This window comes from Sardina pilchardus, chromosome 7, assembly GCF_963854185.1.
Source record: "Sardina pilchardus chromosome 7, fSarPil1.1, whole genome shotgun sequence".
Classification (NCBI taxonomy): Eukaryota; Metazoa; Chordata; class Actinopteri; order Clupeiformes; family Clupeidae; genus Sardina; species Sardina pilchardus.
This window is the reverse complement of record NC_085000.1, coordinates 18,800,228-18,815,227: the sequence shown is the minus strand read 5'-3', so window position 1 is coordinate 18,815,227 and position 15,000 is coordinate 18,800,228. Positions and strand designations below refer to the sequence as shown.

General features: G+C 46.1%; 2 protein-coding genes across 3 annotated transcripts in view; both read right to left on the bottom strand.

Annotated features, from left to right (window-relative positions):
- The window catches only part of nfatc2a (nuclear factor of activated T cells 2a), a 25,817-nt gene extending 23,509 nt beyond the window's left edge, over nucleotides 1–2,308 (bottom strand). Inside the window, exons 1-3 of the mRNA XM_062541064.1 lie at nucleotides 1,980–2,308; nucleotides 464–1,421; nucleotides 1–90 (exon numbers count right to left, since the gene is read on the bottom strand). The exon at nucleotides 1–90 is cut by the window's left edge and continues 79 nt beyond it. Coding sequence (XP_062397048.1) covers nucleotides 1–90; nucleotides 464–1,421; nucleotides 1,980–2,121 — 1,190 coding nt within the window. The 5' untranslated portion in view covers nucleotides 2,122–2,308. The remainder of the gene's footprint in view (nucleotides 91–463; nucleotides 1,422–1,979) is intronic.
- A 10,342-nt stretch (nucleotides 2,309–12,650) lies between these two features.
- The window catches only part of LOC134087519 (probable phospholipid-transporting ATPase IIA), a 39,507-nt gene continuing 37,157 nt past the window's right edge, over nucleotides 12,651–15,000 (bottom strand). For both annotated transcript variants that reach the window (XM_062541062.1, XM_062541063.1), the window contains one exon: nucleotides 12,651–12,975. In XM_062541062.1, coding sequence (XP_062397046.1) covers nucleotides 12,839–12,975 — 137 coding nt within the window. In that variant the 3' untranslated portion in view covers nucleotides 12,651–12,838. The remainder of the gene's footprint in view (nucleotides 12,976–15,000) is intronic.

Genomic DNA, 15,000 nt, shown 5'->3' with positions numbered 1-15,000 from the left:
GGCTTGGGCTGCACCTCGATGTACAGCTCGTACTGGTCAGTGCGGTTGGGCAGGGGCCACTCCAGCGGGGGCAGAGAGGACACTGGGATGCTGGGAGATACGACAACATTATACACATGTTATACACACACACACACACACACACACACACACACACACACACACACACACACACACACACACACGGGAGATATGACAACATTATACACAGGTAATACACACACACACACACACACACTAAAAGGTATATTGATATGCAAAGCATCCAGTTCTACATTAATCATAGATTTAGGATAAAGTCCACTAGTTTTATTTTGCAGACGACTTCAACATCACATGCACTGACTGAGTTGTGTGTGCAGCACTGATGTACTGTAGCTAGGGGCTACTCCCACACACTCGTTCCCCTTTTTATTTTCACATGCTCTCGTACAACGGTAACCTCGGTGGCTTGTGCAATCACCTGCAGATGCCTGGGATGGCCGGGAGCTGCTTGGTCCAGATGGCGGGCGGGATGACATAGAAGGACTCAGGCTTGGTTTTGACATCCTGTTGGCACGGCAACACGTAGCCCTCCGTGGGGGCTTCTGGGTAGACGCCGTACGCCTGGCTGCTGTTGGCGGTGCGGATGATCTTGGTGGGCACGGAGCTGGGCTGGGCCACGTTGAAGCCGTTGAGGACGTCCGAACCGTAGTGGACGCCGCCGGCCGACGGGTGGTGCTGGTGGTGGTGGTCATGGGCGGCGTGCGGAGAGGGGCTGCGGGAGCGCGGCCCGGCGACGAGCCCGGGGTTGCGGTACATGTGATAGGTGCGCTTGCCCTGCGGCGAGGTGGAGCGCGAGCCGGGACGCGAGGAGGGCGAGCGCGGGCCGGCGCAGTCCTCCGTCAGGCTGGCGCGCGGGGACGTGCCCGGGGAGGCGCGTGGCGAGCCGCCGCCGCCGCCCGTCTGGATGCCCTGGAAGCGCGGGCACAGGTCGCCGGCCGTCTGCCCGTTGCTGGGCGACACGCAGGGCGAGGCCCAGGGCGAGTAGCTCTCCGAGTGCCAGCTGGTGGACGAGTTGCTGCTGGCCGGGCTCAGGCAGGCGGGCTCGCGGTATGCCAGGCTGTCCTGGCCGGGCACCGTCAGCGCCTGGCGCGGGCTGTTGTTGAGCAGCTGGCCCTGCAGGGAGTCGCGGGCGTGGCTGTAGTGCTCGCGGGACGGCGTGATCTCGATGCGCGGGCTGAGAGCGGGAGCGCCGAGCGGACGTGCCTGGCCCAGGAAGCCTTTGGCCTCGAAGCTCTCGTAGTCGGGCAGGCCCTCGGGGTTGGCCTCGCCGTAGGATGGGCTGCAGGACTTGAGGCCAAAGCCAGCGGTGTCCTCCAGGTTGTAGGAGAGGCTACCAGGGGAGCTAAGCACTTTGTGCGTGGAGAGACCTGGATCATCTGCCCAACAAACACACAAGAACGAATCATAAACACAGATCTCTTATTCTAAACACTATCTAAAGTATGTACATAAAGTGATAACATAGTCATGTCCACTACTACTTCCTCCAGCTGTCACAACAACAACAGCAGATCCTGTGGGTTTCAGCATAAAAGTTTCTGAGTCCATACAGTAATGGAAAATCAAGTGGGTCTTTTCTAGGTGAATGGCTGTAGCTGCAAGGAATTAATCATTCATAAAGAATAACTTGTACAACTCCACGTAAAATCAAGTGCAAAAGCAGACAATGTGATGGAGTAGTGCTCTTTCCAAGACAAATCTGTTTCAGTTCATAATGACTCTAACAAGCGACGTATCGATCGATACAAAGAAAAAGAAATAAGCATTTGCAGGCAGGTTAGATGTTTGAAAAAGTGCACCATGTTGAACTGTCACGGAATTTTAAAATGCGTTATGGACCATTCAGGCTATTAGGTAAATACACTCTCCGTTTACAAGCTGTGCTACTCCTTTGATTATAGATTAAAGTTGTATTCTAGATAAACACAACAAACCTCGATTCTCCCCAGGGAAGTCGCTGCTTGGCGGCTCATATTCAAACAGGTAGGCAAACTCCAAGTCATCTTGGCAGTTCACTTGACTGAGCTCTTCAGCCAACTCGAGCGCATGAACTTTGTCGTCGTAGAAAGAGGTCATCTGATTTCTTTTAACGTTTACTTTAGGAAAACGATGACCATTCGAAAAGCTTCCACGAAATACACCTCACACGTCTTGTCCACAGCGCAAAGAAAATCTGACAGAGACGCAACCGGCAAGGCTAAGGGAATTAGGGTAGGGTAGAGGCTAAGCTTCTCGTTAAATTCAAAAACGCTTTTGCTGCGTTTGAAGGCTAGTGACATGCAGACTACAAGTCTTCCTCATTGGCTTCCTGTTTCATCTCAACCACATGTAGATAAGGCGTGTCTGGACTCATTCAGTAGTGCTGTTAGGATGGCACATAAGCGAAAAGGTGACGGAATACGCCTCCTGTTGATAGGTTAGAGAGTGACAGGTGCAACTACAGCATCCTTCTGTGCTCCAGTGACACGACACACCCCCTCAGGTAATGCAGTATTTTAATATCAGTCAATTTGCCACGATCAGTATCAATTATTTTTCCATAAAGTAGGCCTACAGTGCCGTGAAACACATGGCTATGATGATGGTGCGCATCATGAAGTATGGACAGATATATAGGTCATGCAGGCCATCTGCTCATCATGTTTGTGGTTTAGTATTCACAGAAAATAGGCTACACTTATTCGAGAAAAGTAACAGAATACACAAAACATCAGATTTTGCTTTGGCTTAGCTTCAACTGGGTTAGCTACTATGATAGTCTAGGCATAGACTGTGCAGTCGCTTCTAGGAAATTATGCCAGGTGACCCTTCTTGATGAATAGGCTTCCACACTGTGTTCACATCAAATCTATATTACCTAAACATTTTATGCTTCTCACCAGATATAACGTTGCACCTCAGGTTGCACGTTATGCAAGGGCACTACGTCTCTAAACGGCACAGCTTGGCACATGTCTTCTGAGAGACAGTAGCCTACAGAGGCGAATCCTATATGGCATCTTTGTGGACAGTCTCTAAAAACCAGCACCCACAAGACTGTCCTTTAAGTCAAGTCAGACAAAAATTAATTTAACGTTCTCGGTTATCACTTTTTGTCACTTTTTGTCTTGTCAAACTCTTCTTTGATAGCTTAATCCAGGAGTCTAAAAGTCTGTAAAAATCTATTTCTGATAGTATGTTGTAGATTAAGCAAAGCAGTTGTAACTAAACATGTACTTAAAACCAATTTGTATATTTTTTCAACTTGTAGGCTATATGTGAATTTATTTTACAAGAAGAATTGTTAAATAGTATCAAATTGTTGATTACCAGTAATCAGATCACAACACTTCAGCACGCGCCATCCATACCTTGATCCATAGACCTCATGTGGTGATACTGCGCCAGCCTCCAAGTTTCTCTAAACATTTTGAAAATAAAAGTTCTAAATTACTGATTCAAGAAATAAATCTTTGAGCTATGTCTCATAGCAGGTAAAAAAAAGTCCGATGAATGGATGAAATCTGCAATGAAGTATTAAACTGTCAAATACTCCGTTTAAGAGCGAAAAATCATGGAGCTAAAACAGAACTGCTTGCTATAGTGATGGTATGAGCTCCTTTTCCTTGCTCAGAGGATTACTTGAGTATCAAGAGCGGCTTCCTTCCCCGCTCTGGGTGTTTATAATGGTCCAATGCTGTAAAAGAACGGGATTCCCTCAGTGTTTCCCCCTGTTTGTGCGCTTTGCCATGGAAACCTGGAGCGGCTCCATCGCGGAGACTCTGGGCTTTCCTGCAAAGCCCACACTGAGGAATCCATGACGTCTCCAGCCGTTGCGCCAAGGCATTTCTGCGGCTTCTCTCAGACAGTGGCACACAAGAACTTCATTGTGGAGATGAAGAAATTACTGAAAGAGGAGGGAAGAGAAAAAAATGAAACCAGGAGCGATGTTTAAATATGTACAGAAACTGTGTTACACAGTGGCGTTTTACTGTTCGCGTGGTTTAAAGCCAATATGAAATATGAGTTGAAACGCTAGGTTGGAACATAACGGCATCTTTCATAAGCTTGCAGTTTCTTCAGCCGCACGAGGAAAAATCACTGTTAGATTTAATACCACTTTTGCCAAAAGTGTCCTAGATGGAACTGTGGAGTAGATTCCAATCCTTCCACAGATTTAACCCATTTTCTAATGGAAACTTGCTATGTTAGAGGGGGTCATCTGACATCATACGTGAGGCGGTGATATGAGCTGATCGGAAAAAGGACGAAATCACATGGACAGCCAGTAAAATCTAATCCACTTGCCATGCGGGGAGATTCAGGATGAGCTACATCTGCTAGAATGAGGAGAGTTCTTTTTTAGCAGACTTTCTAATGTTTTTTGGAAAACTGATGAAAAACCTGTTAGTTCAATTTCAAATATTACTTTCAGGTCAGATGAATCTAGGCTAATGGATGACCATGGACTTATGTGGCCTAACAACACCCTGAAATATGCAAATCAAACACTTTCTAGATTGGTAACTATGTTTGCATCTACAGGCTCATTCTAGAAAGAAAATCAAGTAATATTCATACCAAAACCAAACAGACGTTTTATAATTTGACTTTAAAACAAACCGCTCTACATGGTCATCATATGCACTACAGAGCAGTAATTGTAGGCCCACAGTGTAGTGCACAGTGCTGTTTTATATAGACTAGCAGCCTAGCTCTCAGTGGAGGGTGGGCTGTGCTGCCGTGAGCTACACTGGGCATCTGAGCAGGCCGGTCAGCAAGAGGCCGAGACACTGCTGTCTTTGACACTCATACGCAGCCATTTAACCCTCCTCGAGTCATATAATTATGGACACAGACAGACACACACAAGCACTCCGAGTTATCTGAGCGGAGGCTGAGTGCTGGTACACCCCGGCAATAAATGTTTCATGAAAAGGCTAATGAAGCCCATTAACAGCCTCACCCACAACCTGGCCAAGGAAGCTGTGGCATGCTGGAAATCAAGGGGAGCCAAGGTAAACTCCTCAGGAGTTACAGTTAGAACATGGCTATATGCACTCTATCAGGACACCAAGCACTCGGTGAAGCTGTCTCACTGAATTAATCTGTCTTTAATCCACCATTTCCTCAGCAGTTTTTAAAGCCATAAATAACTGAATTCTCTTGTCATATTATTGTGGCCACTAGTCATTCAACCGGGCAGACTGTAAGTAGACTTGATTATACCAGATTATGTCCTCATCCAAAAAGTTGTGATAAAACATGAATTAATGCTACAATGGTGACTTTTAAAGGAAATGCTGTGCTGGCACCTGTTTAATATAGGCTAGATGCTGAAATGCTCTGCTTGTGTCTATTGATTTGGAATTTTCCTGCCAGACAATGGACACAGAATGGATGGATCAGAATGAAACAGGCCAATATCCATTCCAGCCTAATCACTGGTTAACTGAGTCCTTTGGAACTGGCATTGTGATCCTATTACAATGATCTTTTATGTCTTCATTGGTTAATTTATATTGTACCTCTGGATCACCAATGGAAGATTTTGACTTAAATATAGGACCAGTGGCATCATTCCCCTTTAGTCTGGCTGAAAGCCATTGGGCTAGTCAGGCTACCCACAACACTTACTGTACAGAACCCACTTCTTAGGTTCCTTGCAGATGTCTATTACCTGGAATTGATACATTTCAGTAACATTCTTTTATTAAACCTTTTATCATCATTAATAACCATGGTGAAGTGGACACTTGCCATTAATTTTCCACTATTTAGTCAATTGCTTCATTGCATAATTAGGCCTATAAAAGTAGCCTATATCTTCAGTCAAAGGCTATAACAAAAAACAGTCCAAATGAATTATTTCAAACCTCATCTCGAACATGACATGTTTGTAGTTTTGTCTTACAACAGGAAACGTCTTAAAGGCCCTAGACTAATTTTCTTGTACAGTCTCAGGGCTGTATATTGTAAAGTATCAGTTGTCCAACACGGACAGCTGTGACGTGAGGCACGTACTGATGCGCTGGAAAATGTAGCGGCAGACACACAGAGGCAATTAAGGTCTGCGCTGAATTGCCATCTGTAAGGGTAAGAGGTGGCGAAGAGCAGGAGGAGTAACACTCTTTCTAGGCCACCACAGGCTTAGAAACACACTTTCCCCCTTTTTTGTGAAGGGAACTCACGACGAAGAACTCTTGTCTACCAGATGTACATTCCTCCCCTGTTACGGCAGTCTTACGCAACTCAAATTATGAATGAGTAAATTAAAACGGCAGTACTTTGAACGCTAGAGGAGGAAAAAGTGTCCGTCCAGACGGCCGTACGTACGCTTCCGTTTTCACTCGAGAAACCTGCTTTTTCCAAGTTCATGCAGTTGTTTCCACCCACTGTAAAACAGCTCATTTAGACAGACCTGTCTGGGTTATGGCATTACCCTCGTTTTACTTTTCCAAGTCCAACATGTGCGTTTGAGTAGCGCGGTTACCCGGGCAGTGGGACTCTGATATGGAAATGGCATATTATAGCATGTCTCATGGAAATCTTCTCAAGCATGTTTCGGAAACGGGAATGGGACCCTGGAGCAGCACTTTCAATCAGTTCACAACCGAGAAAAAAAAATGTGCCATTTCCCTCTTTTTCCTTGTCCAGTCGGCATGTTATGGGGTGGCTGACATAGTTGTGACTCTGCTAAATGTGATGTAATCGTCCTAGTTGTTTCTACTATGTCAAACTTGACCTTGTCAGATGCTTTTCAGTTGCGCTGATTTTTTTTCAAGACTCAATAATTACCATGATTTTCCACAGATATGGAAAGTGCGCACATAGGAAGAAATGAGCGCGTTACATAACGGGATTATATTGATACTCTGCTGGTTGTGTAAAGAATTTCATATCTTCACTTCACTAGGGAAAAAATGAACACACTGCTGTTTTTCCATTTGGAATGCAATAGTCTGAAGCTATTGAAACCATATCATCCCAGAGAAGATCTCCCATTATACCCCCCCCCCCCCACACACACACACACACACACAAACTGCTTATATTCCTCTACTCTCTCTCTCTCTCTCGCTCTCACACACAGACACACACACACACACACACACATACACACTTGACCAGTTTCCAGACCATTTTCCTCTTTGATGAGCAGTCATCCAAGTAGGCCATCATTCCCTGTTCTGTAACATGTTATCTAAAAGAATTGGAATAGAGTTCTTCTTTGCATGCTATAGCCTCTGCTACTGTAGCATACTATACAGTAGATACTGTAGCATCACATTGTATGTTTAACAGAAAGCGGGTGAAATCCTTTAGCACCACACTCAACATGATCCTGTGAGGAGTTGGTATCAGGGAGTAGAGTAGATAGCCGGGTGTTTAGCCTGGCATCCCAGTAAGCATGGTTGATAAGAGGAACTCATGACATGAAGCAGAACTCCTGCAGTGTGTACCAAAACACAGTAGCCACTGAACAGTACCTCCTATAGAAGTGCTTAAGTATGGCCATGGGGACCCCTGGAAGAGTGTCCATGTGCCAACCTTCTGCTTTCAATTCAAAACCCAATAATAAACGCCATCATGTTTATGCAGAAACATGATTGTTTCTGGTATATTTTTCAGCTTTTGCTTATATTTTCAATCATGATATGGGGAAAATCTAACATGCGGTAAAACTGAAACAAAATTAATTTCATCACCGAGTTTCTATGTGAGAGCATGCATGCATGCCATGTGTCATGATACAAGCCATGTGCAAACCACTCCACTTATCTTCATATTTGCCGATATGGAAAATGTAGAAGCTGTTTTTACAAGCCATTGTTGGCATTTCAAAATGACAAATAGCAAGAGTTATTTCCACGTCGTTGGGTCTGAGGCGTATTGTTTACACACGTAGGGAGGAAGATTTCCCATCCCATGTCTTGCCTTAGCAAAGGTATAAGGTGTGAAGGTATGTCCAAAGCTCCCTGGCTTGACGTAGGCTATAAATAGCCCGGCACACGGGTGTGAGAGTGCACTCGGCAGGAGCCTCGGCGAGAGCTCTGTCATCGGCCCAGCCCCTCCAGTCACCTCCGTCTGACAGAAGCCAAGCGCCCCGCTGATGGGAGTTTACACTGGGACGTGTCTGAACCGGAGGATGAGCTCTCAGCCATGCCAGGGCGAGGTGGAGTATCTCTCAGTGGAAAGAGGACGTGCCCCTGGTCTGTATTTACATAACAGTTCATGAGAGGTTTTCTTAAGCCAGGCCATCAGGCTTTATGTCAGTGGGAGAGTTGTATATGAGCGGGGATTACTAAAGGAATGCTGCCTGATTCACTTGCACCTTTTTTTTTTTTAATAAGGAGTTTTCTTTAAAACAAAAAAAGAGATCAGTCAGCAATTCTGGTTCGACTACTGAGAAACAGAGTACCTGTTCCATCTCACTGTTCCTGCACACTTTCAACACCCTTTAGCAGTTTGTCATGAGGCAGACTGAGCTGACATGCGAAACTAGACCACTACACAAACACAAAGACATGGTGAGAATATGCCGTGCACTTTAAAAATCACAAAATCAGAGGTAAATTCGGAGTTTAAAGTCACTCAAAGCAGTTGTTGTCAAACCAACAAACCAACCAATCAAACACAGATGTTGTCTCGCTCTCTGTCTCCGGTCTTTTAGTCTGGAGAAAGACAGAGTGTGTGAGTGTGCAATAGATCTGGGATGTTACAGGAGACCCCAGAGGGATTTGGCCTAAGCTGCTCAGGGGTCTCCTCTAACAACTGACTATGTCAGTGCCTTTGTGTGTGTGACAGAACTGCATGTCAGACAGCTTGATAAATGTTACATCTTTTCAAAAAGCCAAATCAGTAAAGAAACTCGTGTCCATAGCGAAGAGGCCACATGTCAAGTGTCAACGATTTGAAAAGACATGACATATTCCTTAGGAATAATCGACAAAAAAAATAAGCCAATGTGCTTCTAGTGATGCATATAAGGTTAACGTTCCTTTCCCCAAACCACACAGCCCACTCCTCCCACTTAGCTGCAGCCCCTCTCCTCCCTCCTCTCCCTGGTTCTGCAGGGGGAATGCTGGAATGAGCCCTGTTCCATTGAGAGAACCCAAACAGAGCTGATTGGGAGACCAGGCCATTCATTCCACCCATGGGATGGAATTACCCTCTTTATGGCCTAATGGCTCTGACTTCAATTACAGTGTGGGCAACGTCTTAGAGAGAGGATTTCTGCTTTCGGAATGTCTTGCTGATGCTGGCCAAGGGGGCATTAAAGGGGACTCTGGGTGATGCTGGACATATTTTAAAATCACATTACGCTGATTTGTTTAGTGGTGGTTTTCATAGGGGGTGGAAATTGAGATACGATTGCCAATTACACACATCATTCATTGAAGAACTGCCATGGTAGCGCACACAATGACGTCTGTGATCTAGTCAATCTTTTAAATCAGTGGGTAGGAAAACAAATTGGCATTTCGATTTCTGCATCACTGTCACTGATGTAGTAATATACTGACAATGTGCATCATTTTACTACCAAGTCAACAAGATTAAGATCTGGCAGTCTGAAAAGGTAGACTGACATATTGGCTTTGATGGGGGCCAGAAGATTTCAGGCTGCTTAGAGATGCAATGCAAGCCTAGGGCAGCCAGTGGACTGTGTGATGAAATCAAGCCCAACAACTTCCCCCGTTTGCACACAATAAACAAAACAGATGTCTGGACACAGAGGACTAAATCCCATTTAGATTATTTTCTAGCTGGGGATTCCACACACACAGATCTAAAGTAATTGAAATAAAAGTCTAACTCTACCCATTCAGTTCCATGTGCTGTACATCTCCATGTGTTCATTTGATGGAACAGCCTGATTCATTGAACGCCTTGAGAATGTTGTCATGTGTCATTGTGTCATGCATTTTTCTGTTCATTTTCTGTTTTTATAGTGTTTGCCATTATTTCACATAAAAAAAAAAATGTAATCAAGATGGGATTCACATAATCACTGTCTATCTTTAGCAATTTTGAGGATGTGGATCAAATCCACGTACATTTTTTGGTTAATACAGTATACATGAAATTGTATTGCTTTTGTATTGTGTTTAGTAGACCATACAATTTCAGTGTATTGGATATAGAGAAAAAGGTGACATCTAACATTTCTAAAATTGTGTAGCTGTATAATTGATCTGGATGGATAAATGGTGAGACCTTTGGAAACTAGAAAGAAATGCTTTACGTGACTGACACAAAGCAAGACATTGAAAAGAGAATGCAGCTGAAAGTCTGAAACTTTGGAGAGGTTTACCAGTTACAGTACACTACAACAGAGGCAATGTAGTTTACCATCTGCCTCTGGGACTCCATCTACTGGTGAACATATTACACACTAACACACACACACACACACACACACACACACACACACACACACACACACAAACACACAAACACACAAACACACAAACACACACACACACAAACACACACACACACACACACACACACACACACACACACACACACACACACACACACACACACACACACACACACAAACTCACTCCTTCTCACACAGAAAGAGAGAGAGAGAGAGAGAGAGAGAGGGGAAGAGAAGATTCTGAACACATCACAAGACAAATGACACCCTAGCTGCATTGGTCTAGTGTCAGTTGGCCTGATTAGTGCATCTAAAACCAGAGATTCATCATGATAACCTGTCAGCAGTTGAACTGGAAATGACTCATCAACAAAATAATAGGAAAACACACATTTTATTCTTTCAGCACTGATATTGACACGTTGTCCCTTTTGTTCTGCTAGTTTGAGTGCAAATACCAACACAACGTAAGAAAAGTTAATAAATTAAAGGTACTTTGTTATTTACAATTCAGCATCGAACACTCACCATTAATTAAACAAAAATTAAATGCTAGGTCAATACATAACACTGACAAACACCAAGAGTTGTCACAATTAAACAGAAAAAAAAAAAAATACCCTAGGCCCTCCTGTCAGAACTGGGTGACCTTTGACCCGGCTCATCGGAGTACCTGACTTAACCTCGTGCAAACCCAGGATCAGCTCACTAGACAGGGGGGAGGGGCTGGACGGCCAAGAGAGAGGAGCAACTGCACACATCAAGGCAGCTCTCTGTCAGGAAGCCTATACTTGGTTTGCTACAACCAGCGGTCACAATGCACAGTGGACAGTGAAGAGATCTGATGGAATATCATGACAGTGCCGGACGACGTGTCCTGCATGTTTACTTTTAAGGTGAATTAGGCTGTTGATACACAAGCTTTTTCCTTTCACACGAGTATGTCATGGTTACAGCGATTTCATGCAGGCGTCGCATGTCAAGTGAGTGACTGACACCCTATCACACGGAAATAGAGGACAGAGATGACCAGTGTTTGGCTGAGCAGTGTTGGCACTCTGTTCTCAAACACACACACACACACACACACACACACATAAACACACACACACACACACACAAATCATAGCTTTCCCTGACAGTTGTTAGTTATTAACAAAAACCACACTATGAGAAAGACGGTCAATGAACTGTTAATTGTACATCACAAGGGCATTCAAGTATATACACGCTCAAACATGCTGAGTCTTCCCTGAACACCGGGGTCAAGCAGAAACTCCATCCGAAAAAACCAAAGTGTGAGCAAGCAGTAACCTTTACAGTGACATAGGTTTGCATGTCCTTCAAGTCAAGTAGGTGTACGTGTGAGGGCTGACAGTGGGTGAAAGTGGACAAAAAACGTCATTGGACTCCTACGCAAATACGCACACACACATATGCGCACACACTCTCACACACACACACACACACACTCGTAAGGACGCAACAAACACAAATAAACACAGGCTGCACACCCACGCCTTGAGGACGTCGTCCCCTTCTGATGTCCAGGCTGATGGGGTTGCTGCTGGACTGGACTGGGCTGGGTGCGTGTGGAAATAGCCCATAGTTTGTGGCCAAAGGCTGGTCATTTTTCCTTCTGTCTGACCATTCAGTGACCGGGAAATCAGTCCCTCTCTCTCTCTGTTGGTCATGCACTCACACAAACGCGCACACACAAACACACACACACACACACAGCCACACACTCTCTCTGTCGCTGTCTCTCATCTAATTCCTAAAAGGGTTGTATAGTTGTATGATATTGTTTTGTCGCAGTGTTTGAAGTCCTACCACTGACATCAGTGCAAATGTGCAAATCATTAGTAGTACCCTCATTAATATTCAAAAATAAATAAGAATCTAAAAACTCAACTCAAGCTTTCTTAAAACAAATTACCAGTGTATCTGTGAGGACAATTTTTTTCTTCAATTTGCGAAATAGGTCAACTTGAGATGGCTGTGAGGAATGTGGGTACGTGGAATTCAAACACACACACACACACACACACACACACATGCACACACACACACACACACGCACACGCACGCACACGCACACGCACGCACAACACACACACACACACACGCGCACACACACACACACACACACACAACACACACACACACACACACACACGCGCACACACACACACACACACACACACACACACACACACACAACACACACACACACACACACACACACACGCGCACACACACACACACACACACACACACACACACACACACACACAAACACACGCACACACACACACAATGACTCTGGAGACAGGTGGAGCCCCTGCAGGTGTGTGGTTGTAGGTGAGTCGAGGGGCTGCTGCGGCTGCTGCGGTGGCGGCGGTGGGACTCAGGTGTGCAGGTCTAGGTGGTGAGCTTGGAGTAGCTGGGGGGGGAGAAGCGGCGCCGCAGGTACTTGAGGATGTAGAGCGGCAGGCAGCTGACCAGCGTAATGGCCGTCACCTTCCACACGAACGACAGCGTCGTGATGAAGTACACGTCTGACGGGGAGCAGGGGAGAGAGAGAAAAGAGGCAGCGTGTGAGTCCCGCAGGTTCTCAAGAACTGAAATAAGGTCGCGTGTGTGTGTGTGTGTGTGTGTGTGTGTGTGTGTATACATGGCTGTAATGGTGGAATTGGGATGCATGAGGATCAATTACAGGAGTAGAGGTAAGCTTACCAACTCACAAAGTCTAATAAGTTTTACCCAGGCTAGGCTAATGTGGGGCCTGAGAGCAACATCGGTCCTGCTGACTGCTACTATAGAGCAGGGCCATGGGTTAGCATCTGTCCTGCTGACTGCTACCATAGAGCAGGGCCATGGGTTAGCATCTGTCCTGCTGACTGCTACCATAGAGCAGGGCCATGGGTTAGCATCTGTCCTGCTGACTGCTACCATAGAGCAGGGCCATGGGTTAGCATCTGTCCTGCTGACTGCTACCATAGAGCAGGGCCATGGGTTAGCATCTGTCCTGCTGACTGCTACCATAGAGCAGGGCCATGGGTTAGCATCTGTCCTGCTGACTGCTACTATAGAGCAGGGCCATGGGTTAGCATCTGTCCTGCTGACTGCTACCATAGAGCAGGGCCATGGGTTAGCATCTGTCCTGCTGACTGCTACTATAGAGCAGGGCCATGGGTTAGCATCGGTCCTGCTGACTGCTACCATAGAGCAGGGCCATGGGTTAGCATCGGTCCTGCTGACTGCTACCATAGAGCAGGGCCATGGGTTAGCATCTGTCCTGCTGACTGCTACTATAGAGCAGGGCCATGGGTTAGCATCTGAGGCCAAGCAGCAGTGCTCTCCAATTCCGCTATGCTCCACACAACGCAGGCCACTACTCTCCCAAAGAAAGGGGTCTGTTTCTGCCCACTGGGTGAGTAAACACTCGCGCTGCCCACAGTCTAGTAGCCATCGACCACAGTCAGGTCGGAATGCGGAGGGGCCCAGAGAGGAGCTCGAACTGGAGCAGCTAAAATAAGGGCCCGGGAACAGCCGTATTTAGCTTTAAAAAACGCCGGCTTATGGAAAGTCGCGTCAGTCGCTGGCCCACTCACGCTTCCCAAACCTGCTCTTTTATTACGCTTTACGAGGACTTTATACGCGTCTGTGCGTGGGGGTAGGTGAGTGTAACCACAGCCACTGACTGGACACTTTTTCTCTCTCCACACATCACACACACACACACGTGGAGCGGCGGGGGCCCGAGCTGCCCTCCCCACAACCCCCGTCCTCCAGACGGCAGCTCATGGGGCGCTCTGACCTCAGCGCAGGACAGCACATCTCTCTCTCTCTCTCTCTCTCTCTCTCTCTCTCTCTCTCTCTCTCTCTCTCGGCACGGGCTCCTCCACACACACACACACACACACACACAACAGCACCAGCAGCTCCACCACTAGCAGGTGTCTCACTTCGTCCTCCACAAGGTTCCGTAGTAAATCACTAAAAGCGGAGCAGCTGAAAGGGGATCATGGTGCTGGGGTTTGAGTGTCACGTGCAGTTGTGTTGCTAGTGTGGACTTGTGTCCTGTTGTTGTTGAGCTTGTGTCTTATAATCATGAATCACTCTTGGATTGCATAGCCTCCTATTAGGGATTGTTGCGAAAGCAAGGGTAAGTAAGGGCCATAATTCAACACTTGTGCATACCGTAATTTCCCGACTATTAGCCGCGGCTTATACATTGATTTAGCTACATTTCTTCAGCTATGAGGCTAATACAGGGGGGCAGTTCATATGGTTTTGTTTCTTTTAACTTGCATAAAACACTGTCTTATACACAATGCGGCTTATATGCAGGAAATTACTGTATGTACACCAGTTGTAGGGCTAAGGTTTTGGCTTTCCGGTCTGCTGCAGGTATCTGACAGGTTAACATGGCCTGCCCTAATTTAAGTGTGTTTCAGAGAGAGAGAAGGGGAGAGTGAGAGCCAGAGAGAGCCAGAGAGAGTGAGAGGGGGAGGAGGGGGAGGAGGGGGGTAAGAGATAAACAGTGGGACCTTGGTGGAACAGGGTTTGCATTGGCAGGA